Source organism: Carya illinoinensis, chromosome 4 (assembly GCF_018687715.1).
Source record: "Carya illinoinensis cultivar Pawnee chromosome 4, C.illinoinensisPawnee_v1, whole genome shotgun sequence".
Lineage (NCBI taxonomy): Eukaryota > Viridiplantae > Streptophyta > Magnoliopsida > Fagales > Juglandaceae > Carya > Carya illinoinensis.
Genome location: NC_056755.1, coordinates 8,720,982 through 8,732,586, shown reverse-complemented (window position 1 = coordinate 8,732,586; position 11,605 = coordinate 8,720,982). Strand labels below are relative to the sequence as shown.

The window sequence follows — 11,605 nt, the reverse complement described above, 5'->3', positions numbered from 1 at the left end:
CAAAATCATCGGCTACTTATTAGAAGCCCATTGTTGAAGAACTGAGAAGGTATAACACATGATTACCCTTTTTTATTCTTCCCAAAGGTTCATAGGCACCTATTCGGATTTTATTTTACTCTAGGGCATTACATTTTGAATTAAAATGTTGTCATTGCAAGAGAAATTACATCAAAGATTATTGTTGTATAGCATATGTTTTCTTGAATCGGGACTATTGAAATAAAGTATTGAAGGTCGGCTAATGAGTCACTTCATTGGGAAAGACAAACAAAGTAATTTTCTTTTACATGGTAATGAACAATAACTAGATTAAGGAGAAGATCCATTTTTCTGTCTTATCTCTCATGCAAGCCTTTACTTTATAGCTAGCTCTGTTTGACAAACTTGTGATCTTCCAATATACTTAGCTGCGTTTGGATGTTGAGTTGAGTTGAATTAAGTTGAGTTGAGATGAAAATTAAAAATTAAATAAAATATTATTAGAATATTATTTATTATTATTATTATTTTAAAATTTGAAAAAGTTGAATTATTTATTATAATTTGTGTTGGAATTTGAAAAAATTGTAATGATTAGATAAGATGAGTTGAGATAAATTGAGAGAAGTTAAGGAGAGCTTCCTCTCTTTACCAATGTTACCATGGTATTCGCTACCCACCCTATCCTCTGTTTTCATATAAATGTGAATGACAAGGAGACCGATAACGTGAAGGAGAAGAGGGAATGGGGAGAAAAGTAGAACTACGACTTTTCACTCACATTTGCTACTAATCTATTGAGTTATAATTCAACAATAAGATTAAAAAAATCTTAATTGTGAAAAAAAAAAAATCCCACTCATTCTTTCATTCATCTTCATTCTTTAATTCAAATTTGCATTTTTTATGGCGTTGACATTAAATCAATCTTTAACAGAAATTTAGTTGTTTCCTACTCTTTGTATCTTACAATGGATGGATGAGTTATATGATAGTTATGAATGTATTTGATTCACAATGTCTTTCCAAATCTAGTAAAAAGTTTTGTTATTATATTCCTGGAATCTTTCATTTTCCTTTTTTTTTAAATATATATATATATTTGCATTAGTTATGTGTTTTGTTTTTGTTGTTGTGAAAGGTATTTATTTTTTGAACTTTGCTATTCATAAGCCCCATACACCACACACCACATAATTTTTTATTTTTTAAAATTTTTTTTAAAATTTTATTTAGTTTTATTCTTCTTAAAATAATTAAAATTTTCTACTAATCATCTATATACCATACATTTAATAAGAGAAAAAAATTAAAAAAATAATAAAAAGAGTGGTGTGTGGTATATGAGGCTTATGAATAGAATTTTTCTTATTTTTTATGTTAATGTTGTGTTTCGTAAGCCTTTGAGTTGGTTCATCGGGGGCTTGGGCCTTCCTTATTACCTACATACACAAAAACACTCTGAGGTCTAGCAGTCGGATGGCAACTGGATAGAGCCTCCGATGCCTAAGTCAATAGGAAAGAGATGAGACTTTAAAATCATGTTGTATGTTTTTTGCTACCTCCGCTCAGCATTCGGGGGACAACCTTTATACCTATCCCTGGGATTGGAGACCCATGCCTTGCTCCTCTGGCCCAAGGGTGCCTTTTGCCAGAGCTCATGTAATGCTGTATGGTCTTCGAGAGGAGGTGCTAGGTCGTGAAGTGACATCAAGGTGGCGTGCTGCTCCTTCCATGGTGAAGGGGGTACTTGATGTTCTCCGGGCCATGAGCCACCCAACCCGTCTGCTTGACCCGCATTCTCCTAGGGTTGGGAATCCTGCAAGTAGGCTGTTATGAGTCGAATAGGTTTCGGCCTGGCTTTGGGCTAGACACTACATCCACTTGGATTGGGTTGATACTTTTGGAAAAAATCCTCCCAACATTTTGAAAACTTATTTGTTAACTGAGCATTTTAATTTGTATATAAATACATTTTCATATAGAAAATTTGGATAAAAGGATGCGAGTAGCTTAAACAGTAATGTTACATATAATACTAGAGTGTACAGTTCTCATGTATTAAACTTGGAAAAAATTGGGATCACCATTAAAAAAGTTTTGTAATATAAATTTTAATTTTACTAATTTTTTTAAAAAGAATACATGGAAACTACAAATTTCAAAATGTACAAATATTATTTATAAAAAGAAAAGAAAGTGAAGAAACATAAAGTCTCGTTTGATTATACAAATAAGATAAAATTTGAAAATTGAATAAAATATTATTAGAATATAATTTTTTAATATAATTTTTATTTTGTGATTTTAAAAAGTTGAATTATTTATTAGATCGTGTATGATAGTTTGAAAAGGTTGTATTAATTATATGAGATGCTATAAGTTTTCTAAACCAAACAAGGCCTAAAAGAAGTATTTTATTAAGAATAATATTAAATGCAGTTGTGGACTAAGTAAGTGAAGTATAATCTTATTATTATTTTTTCTTATAAATTTAATATTTATTCATTTTTTTTAAATTACTGTCTTTCTAAGTTCACGATTTTAAATATTATTTCTTAATTCAGCGCTCAAAATGAATGGAAAAAAGGTCCAAACACGGCTCTGGTTTCCAGTGGCAGAGCCACGTTGGGGCAGGGGGAGGCCATGGCCCCCCTACAAATTTGAAAAAAAAAATATGTAAGTGTTAATTTTTTTTATTTAATAAAATAGTATTAATTTATCATGTATTGGCCCCTCCTCTAAAGATTATTTTGGCCCCTTTATAAAATTTAATCTGATATAAAAATGAATAAATAAAACAAATATCATATGAAATAAAATACATAATTTTTATTATAAATAAAAAAATTCTAACTATAACTAGTAGTATTTCTAACCTCTTTCTATTGTCTATATTGAAAGAGAAATAGTTAAGAATTTTGATTTAGATTCAATACTTGATGATTTTATTTGTTTAAAAGAATGCAAGTTATAATTTTAGACACTCTGTATTTTTTGTTTAATATATTTGTATCAATATCTTCATATTATTTTAATAACATATTGTTCTTGACATATCAAATATTTTTTTAATATATAAATTGTATTAAACATTTTTTTATTGTAAATTTTCATATTAAATTATTATATATCGTAAAAAAAAAATTATATAAAAATATAATAAAATTTTTTTTATATATATTGTTATAATTTTATTTGGCCCTCTAAAATAAATTTCTGGCTCCGCCACTGCTGGTTTTTCATTTGGTCGCAAGCAGCAACGTTTCCGATTTCCAGGGTTTTCGACCTTTCGTCGTCTTTTATCTGTCGATTTTTTCAAAGGGTTCACTTTTCTCACGCATAGAGAGCGAGGGTGGGAGACGGAGGAGAAATGTCGAGGTTTAGGGGTAAGAGAAAGGAGGATTACGCGTCGGAAGGCGACTCTGAAGGCCAAGCACCCTCTAAGAAGGCCTCCAAGAAAGACTCTTCCGACGAATCCACCGAAGACATCGTCGTCTGCGAGGTTCATCTCTCTCTACACTGGCGCACACACACACAACTGTATAAATTTGCTTCTAGGGATGTAATACAAATGGTTGGTTGCGTTTTCGTAAATGGTAGATATCCAAGAATAGGAGAGTGACAGTGAGGAACTGGCAAGGGAGGGCTGTGGTGGACATTCGCGAGTTTTACGTCAAAGATGGAAAGCAACTGCCTGGAAAGAAAGGTCCCTATTCTTCTTCTCTCTCTCATTTTTTAATGATTAATGCTTCAAGCTTGATTACTTGGTTTTGTTGCATTTCTTTAAAACACTAAAGAAAAATCCGGACTAAACTTTACTCAAACCGAGTAAATACCGAGACATTTGTATGGTCTAATTGTTTAGTCTGGATCTTAAATTAGTGTTTTAAATAAAGTTTACTTAATGGGTTTTCAGCTTTTGAAGCTAACCCTAATTTATTTGGTTTAAAGTTGTCGAGTTCAGTAAATTGTTATGCATGCTTTTGTTACGAAATTGTAATGATTGGTTTAAATTAATATGTTCAATGAAGAATCACACTTTGCAGTTTCAGACCTAAATCCTGTGCGATATTTATCATTGATTGAAAATGTGATTTGAGGATGTGCCCCAAAGGGCCAAATCCGTATGGGAAATAGAAAATGTGATATGGGAAATAGAAAACTGAAGGAATAACCAATCCGTATCCTGGGTTAAATCTTGGACCTCTGCCTTTTAAAGAATACGATGAAAACGTTAATGTACATTATGAAACTGATTAGGGATGAATTTCACTTCTCATAGTGAAACAGGAAGTATTGGGCCCACTAGTTTACATAGCTGAAGCTTGACAATTGACATGTAGGAAAAAGTGACACCCAACATGTTTACCCAGAATAAAATTTTAAAATCTAAGCATCTCAGAAATGCCACACTCTTCTGTGTCATTGATGACCTATTTTCACGTTTAAACTTCTCACACGAATTGATATATTTTTCCCTTAGATGGTCATCCTTTTCTCGTCCTCATCCTTCTCAACACTACTAGTGCAGTCAATCTCGTCGTTCCTTGCAACCAATTATTGTGTTTAAAAGCCCCTCTTATATTACTTATCATCATATATAGAAAAAATAGTAGAAATTGGGTGCGGTGCACGGGTCCGGGATTTATTCTGCAGGGGTGGGTCCAAAGGGCCCTGCCTTGGAGAGGTTCCCCGACATCAAAAAAAATAAAAATAAAAAAAATAGTAGAAATTACAAAACCCTGAACTTCTTGTATCGTATTATATATCTTACAATATTTCACTTGCAATGAAGATTTACCATCTTCTAGCATATATTAATTTATGTGGAACCTTCAGTACCTATATCTGTTGAGCATTTCAGTATCTTCTAATTCTAGCTCCACTTCAGAAAAGAGTGCTGCTGGTTGTGATTAATATGGTCTAACTAGAACACACATCTTCCTCGTCTGCAAGTGCTGTTATTACTAGCTCTGGTTTGAGACTACAATACCATTAAACAGATTTTGAATTGCAGGCACCTAGTTGGCAGACAGTGTACTTTTATATTGGCTTCCGCTAACTTGACTGAATAATTGGGGTCATTGCAGTTATTTCATGAGCTTCATAACTTGTAATGCCCCAATGGATGGCCCAAACCACATGGCCTATACTCCAAAAGGACTAGTCAATGATACAATTGGAGCCCCATTGGAATCTTATAAAGAGCATGAACTTTTCCTTCCCAAGCAATGTGGGATCCCATACACCACCTACCCATATCCTTATCATATGGGGTATTACAATTTACCCCCCTTAAATTCCCGACGTCCTCATCGGGCCTATCTATTGTAGGTGGCACGGCTCAAGTCCCACATTTCTAGTTGGGATAAGCTCTGATACCATTTGTAACGCCCCGATAGAAGGCCCAAACCACATGACCTATATTCCAAAAGGACTAGTCAATGATACAATTGGAGCCTCATTGGAACCTTATAAAGAGCATGAATTTTTCCTTCCCAAGCAATGTGGGATCCCATACACCACCTACCCATATCCTTATCATATGGGGTATTACATAACTGGTATAGCTAAGGAGAGGTCCAATTGCAGTTATTGCATGAGCTTCATAACTAGCATACCTCCTTGTGAAATTTATTAGAATTATGACCCATTCATAATTTGATGAACTTCTTTTTTGATGTTGCCCTTTGATCTGATGAAATCAGATGTTGGCTTCTCTTAATCCTTTCTAGATCCTAGATATTTTGTGTAACGCCCCAATGGAAGGTCTAAACCACATGGCCTATACTCCAAAAGGACTAGTTAATGATACAATTGGAGTCCCATTGGAACATTATAAAGAGCAAGAACTTCTCATTCCCAAGTAATGTGAGATTCCATACATCACCTACCCTTATTTCTATTATGGGGTATCGCATTTTGCTTGTCTTGCATTCCTCTGGAATACTTCCCATGTACAAGGCTCGTGCCTTTCCACATTCTTCCAATTAATTTTATTACTTTTCGGCAAAGGAAAAGCAGTCTGTCCCAAACTCAATAAGGCTTTCAAGCATTTATTCATTAAATTTAATCAACACAACAAATGAAACAAGAGATTTTTTTTTTCCCCTCCAGATGGCCTAATGAAATTAAAGATTACTAGTAAAAGAAAACAATGTCAGCTAGAAAGTTTTTCTGGCACTTTTAGCCAATGATTTCTAGCTCAACTGACACTTTTTTCTGTAAGTACAAGCTAGGTGGTGTAGTTGCGGTTCAAAATTCTTTCCAAGAAGAAAAAAGAGTTTGTGACACTTCTAGCTATACATATATACGTGCTATAAATTAAACTTTCATATGGGCTTTGGTATATTATGTCTATTTTGGCAGATTTGTGTTTTTCTCTAAAAACCCATGACCTGCATTGATATTCTTGTACTTGTTTTCAGGTATATCACTTACCATGGATCAGGTATGTGTGTCAATGATTTTAGTTTGTTTGTTTGTTTGTTTTTTTTCCTTTTTCTTTTTCTTTTAGTGGTTAATGAAGGCTAGTTAGATAATCTGGTTTATCTTGTGCAGTGGAATGTACTCCGTGATCATGTTGAAGAAATCGAGAAGGCAGTTAATGAGAACTCTTAGGGGGTTTTGTTGATATTACTGGAGAAAGTATTAGCCTGTCTCTCTAAAAGTGACCAGACACTTGAATCTAGTGATGATATTTTGTGTTTACCTATGGATGGATATGCTAGATTCAGGTTACTTATTTTGGCGTGTACTACTGTTAACCGGATTTGGGTATCAACATCCTGGTGTAGATGCAGATGCGGATATCCGGATTCGCATATCCATCTACACTAGGGCATATGTTTTTATCACGTATTTAGTTTAGAAAAATTCTATTTGAAGGTGTTTATATCACAAACTATTCACATACTATAATTTGATTGAAAAGATAAATCATAAAATTTGAATATTGTAAATTAAAAGAGTGAAAATCTTTGAATAGAGTACTTGGAGGGGGTTGGGGAACACAAAACCTCAGATTATACAAATATGTAATTTTCCAAAAATTATTAATTTTTATTAGAGTAATGTTGGGTACAAGTTTTAATAGATAAGTTGAAGATTTTTTGTACAAATGTGGGTTTCAATAGAAAAGTTTTTTTCTATTTATTTATTTATTTTTATGTTTTTATGATAGGATCAATTTTTTTAAAAAAATAAAAGAGCCTCTGGCTTGTACAAATTATCATTATTTTTTCATAGTAACCCTTTTCCAACTACCAAAGATCTAAAATTCTGAAATCTAAACGAATCATTTTTATGATATAAAAATGATAAAAAATGCATTTTAAAAAAATTAAATAAAATAAGAGTGAAAAAACAGAAAATGAGAGTCGGGTACGGACTCTCGCTTCTTCTTCGCACTGTAAGAGAGAGAGACAACGGGACACGAAGAAGTGAACGAAGAGCAAGGAACAGAAGCTGAAGCTTAAGCTGAGATTGGAGTAACGAGAACAATACGAGAAAGGAAAGGCTTTTTACCTCCAGAAAAATAATGCCGCCTCAGTCCCCACCCCCCAAACCCCACAATTACTACTTCTTCTACGGCCACCGCAAGCCCTCCCAGAACCGTCCCGTCGTCCGCGGTGGCCTATTCTCCAATCGCCAATCCCTCTCCCGGACCCAACCCCAGCCCCAGCCCCAGCCCCAGCCCCAGCCGTTTCATCTTGAGAACTGGGACCCTCACTCCCTCCTCCACGGATCCCCCCCGTCCGCTTCTCCTACTTCCCCTCCCCAAAACTTCTTCTCCTCCTCCCTCCGCCTCTCCCCTATCGCCCGATTCATTTCCGACTCCTTCCGCAAGAACCACTTCCGCTGGGGCCCACCCGTCGTCTCCGAGCTCAACAAGCTCCGCCGCGTCACCCCCAGCCTCGTTGCCGAGGTGCTCAAAGTCCAAACCGACCCCACCCTCGCCTCCAATTTCTTCCATTGGGCAGGTAAGCAGAAAGGCTTTAAGCATAATTTCGCTTCCTACAATGCTTTTGCCTATTGTTTAAACCGTAATAATCGATTTCGCGCCGCCGATCAATTGCCCGAGTTGATGGAATCCCAAGGCAAGCCACCTACCGAGAAACAATTCGAAATCTTGATCAGAATGCACTCGGATGCCAATAGGGGTCTTCGGGTTTACTACATTCATCAGAAAATGAAGAAATTTGGGGTCAAACCTAGAGTTTTTCTGTACAACAGGATTATGGATGCATTAGTTAAAACCGATCATCTAGATTTAGCGTTAGCGGTTTATGAGGACTTCAGGAATGATGGTTTGGTTGAAGAGAGTGTTACTTTCATGATTTTGATAAAAGGGTTGTGTAGAGCGGGGCGAATCAACGAAATGCTGGAAGTTTTGGGGAGAATGAGGACCAATTTGTGCAAGCCGGACGTCTTTGCGTACACAGCCATGGTGAAGGTTTTGCTTTCAGAGGGGAATTTGGATGGCTGTTTGAGCGTTTGGGAGGAAATGAGGAGGGACAAAGTGGAGCCTGACGTGATGGCGTATGCCACTTTGGTTTCAGGATTGTGCAAAGGTGGGAGGGTGGAGAGAGCGTATAAGTTTTTCAAGGAGATGAAGGAGAAGGGCTGTTTGATTGATAGAGTGATATATCGGTCTTTGGTTGAGGCATTTGTGGCAGACGGGAAGATAGGGTTCGCATGTGGCTTGTTGAAGGACTTGGTGGATTCTGGGTATAGGGCTGATTTGGAGATCTATAATTCGCTTATTGAGGGTTTGTGTGGTGTGAAGCAGGTTGATAAGGCTTACAAGCTTTTGCAAGTCACTGTGCAGGAGGGTCTTGAGCCAGACTTTGCGACTGTGAATCCTATGTTGGTATCATATGCTGAGATGAGAAGGATGGACCACTTTTGCAAGTTGCTGACTCAAATGCAGAAATTAAGATCTTCTGTCATCGACGATCTTTCTAAATTCTTTACGTTTATGGTTGCGAAAGCGGAGAGGACGCTGATGGCAGTAGAAGTGTTTGAAGACTTGAAAGGAAAAGGTTATTACAGCGTTTCAATCTATAATATTCTCATGGAGGCTCTTCACAAGAGTGGGGAGGCCAAAAAGGCATTATCACTCTTTGATGAGATAAGGGAATCGACCTTTGAACCTGACTCATCAACTTACAGTATTGCAATTGAGTGCTTTATTGAGGTTGATGATATTAAAGAGTCATGTGCATGTTACAATAAAATCACAGAGTTGTCTTCGGTTCCTTCTGTTGCTGCTTATCGTGCTCTTGCTAAAGGGCTCTGCAAAACTGGAGAAATTGATGCAGCTCTGATGCTTGTTCGTGACTGCTTAGCCAACATTACAAGTGGCCCTATGGAGTTCAAGTATACTCTTACCATTCTTCATGCATGTAAATCAGGTGATGCTGAGATGGTGGTTGAGGTACTGAATGAAATGATGCAACAGAGATGTCCTCCAGATGATGTTATATACTCTGCTATCATTTCTGGCATGTGTAAGCATGGGACTATAGAAGAGGCAAGGAAAGTTTTCTCGAATTTGAAAGACCGCAAGCTGTTAACAGAAGCCAATATGATTGTGTACGATGAAATACTAGTTGAACATATGAAGAAGAAGGCAGCGGACTTGGTGGTGTGTGGATTGAAGTTTTTTGGTCTAGAGTCCAAGCTGAAAGCAAAGGGTTGTAGAGTGCTGTCAAGTTGAAAATTTGCACTCAGGCACTCGTTTCATTGATTTATCACTTTGGTAACAATTAAAAACAAACATTTAACCGAGAACCCGAGAGAGCTCAACTTTTGATTTGACTTGCGGTTCTCAATCAATAGCATGAATGTTAACAGAGCCGATTAAGTTCGTTTTTGTGGGGCTACTCATCTGTCAGCGAATGTAGTTGCTCTACCCGATTTCCTTCTCTCCAGAAACCAGAAAGTGGCTCTTGGATTGGAGAAGTTTGAGGGGGCAAAGGCATGATTCCCTCTTTTTTTTGGGTGTTTGTTGTTGTGGGGGGATACCCTTATGGTCTTTCTAGATAAGAACTTGGTGGAAGAAAAGATGGGATTTCCACGGTGGCTGCAAATCCTTGTGACATGATTTGTATTTGGTAGAATCACTTGTGGAAGTTTTACATCATCATGTATAAAGCTTGCTTCTTCTTGTCAGGACAGATCGATTCCTCTACCGAATGGGATAGATTATAAAGCTCAAAACAACAATGTCCGTCCTGGCAAAGCGGAAACTACAGGAGAAGCCTCATCTCCATTTGGGATTGAATTTTTTATTGAGTTCTTCTACGTACAAGCACGTTGCGCACCATTTTGGGCACTATTTGCTGATGTGGCATGTAAAATTATTTAAAAAAAAAAAACGCAGAAGAAGATGGAAACGAAATTAGAACATGCTTCAGCCATTTTCATTTCTGCGACCAGCTCATCTATGGATGTCCTCCACCATTTTCATCTCTTCTCGCCAACTCCTTTTTCAGTTACTCTATTTTTATCTCAGTTTCTCTATTTTCATCTCACGTTGAACTAGAAATCACCTCCACGCATCAACCGAGCACATCATTGAGCACCAAATTCATGGCCAAAAGCCACCATGAACCGCAAGATCACCACTCTCTCCTCTCACATCAGCCTTGCAAACCACCCAACCACTGCCGTAACCACCGTATCCAACCCATGTGAACCACGGATCAAGCACCTAAAAGTTTCCTGTTTCAGAAACCCACAAAACCGACAACCATTCCTCACACACAAAGCCACCATGAGCAGCTCCTAGCGTCGCCATCGTCAGCTTCTAGCCCCACCGAGCACCGCCACAAAGTCCATAGCTCATCTATAAATCTATATATACGCATGAAAACGCACGGGTTGAACTCTGTTTTCTCAACCGAAATAGAGCATGGTTGTGCTCTCAACTGTTGCACGGAGGAGGCCTAGCGACGTCGCCACCCCCAACGCCATCGCTAGCCCGATTAATGTGGTTTGGTATTGTTGGCTGGAAAAACGAAGACTAAAAAGGTAAAGGTTTCGATGGAGGAGGAGGAGGAGGAGGAGGAGATTGGACTGGGAGGGTTTAGGGTTAGTGGTTTCAGTCTTCATAGGGAAGGAGGATAAAGTCTGGAGGAAGAGATCGGACTAGTTTGTCACTTGAGAATTTGAGATGTCGATGGTTTGCTGCTGGAAGAAGGAGATTTTGGTAGGAAGGAGATAAACTTAATATCGCATTTAATGAAGACCAAGTCACTTCCCGCTCCAGAGTCCCAGACGATATTGTGCAACTCTGTCAATGAAACGCACCGTTTCATTTGACAGGTCAGCAATGGTGCACCGAGTGGTACGCAGTGCACCTGTAACATGACTTTTCCTTTTTTATTTGAAAAAATAAATAGTAATAATAAGATGAAATAAAATTATCTTTTTGCCGAGATGACTATGATGAATTATTGAGAATTTTTTTTTATGACGTGACAAATACAACTGTGACACCTGTCACATGATAGGTCCTGAATAGAGAGAATTTATGGCAAAGAAACTACTGGATCTTCCATGTTGAATATCTATGGTCTACAAAAGCAAAAACATTTCATGAGGATGCCTGTAA

General features: G+C 37.3%; 2 protein-coding genes across 2 annotated transcripts; both read left to right on the top strand.

Annotated features, from left to right (window-relative positions):
* Positions 1-3,190: 3,190 nt before the first annotated feature.
* LOC122307128 (RNA polymerase II transcriptional coactivator KIWI) lies at positions 3,191-6,730 on the top strand. The gene is made up of 4 exons (XM_043119787.1): positions 3,191-3,487; positions 3,586-3,691; positions 6,414-6,436; positions 6,547-6,730. The coding sequence occupies exons 1-4, from the start codon at positions 3,356-3,358 to the stop codon at positions 6,604-6,606; spliced, it is 321 nt and encodes a 106-aa protein (XP_042975721.1). The 5' UTR covers positions 3,191-3,355; the 3' UTR covers positions 6,607-6,730.
* Positions 6,731-7,340: 610 nt separating this feature from the next.
* Positions 7,341-10,460, top strand: LOC122307124 (pentatricopeptide repeat-containing protein At4g20740). Its single transcript, XM_043119780.1, has one exon. It carries the CDS (start codon positions 7,526-7,528, stop codon positions 9,704-9,706), a length of 2,181 nt encoding a protein of 726 aa, XP_042975714.1. The 5' UTR covers positions 7,341-7,525; the 3' UTR covers positions 9,707-10,460.
* The last annotated feature ends 1,145 nt before the right edge of the window (positions 10,461-11,605 follow it).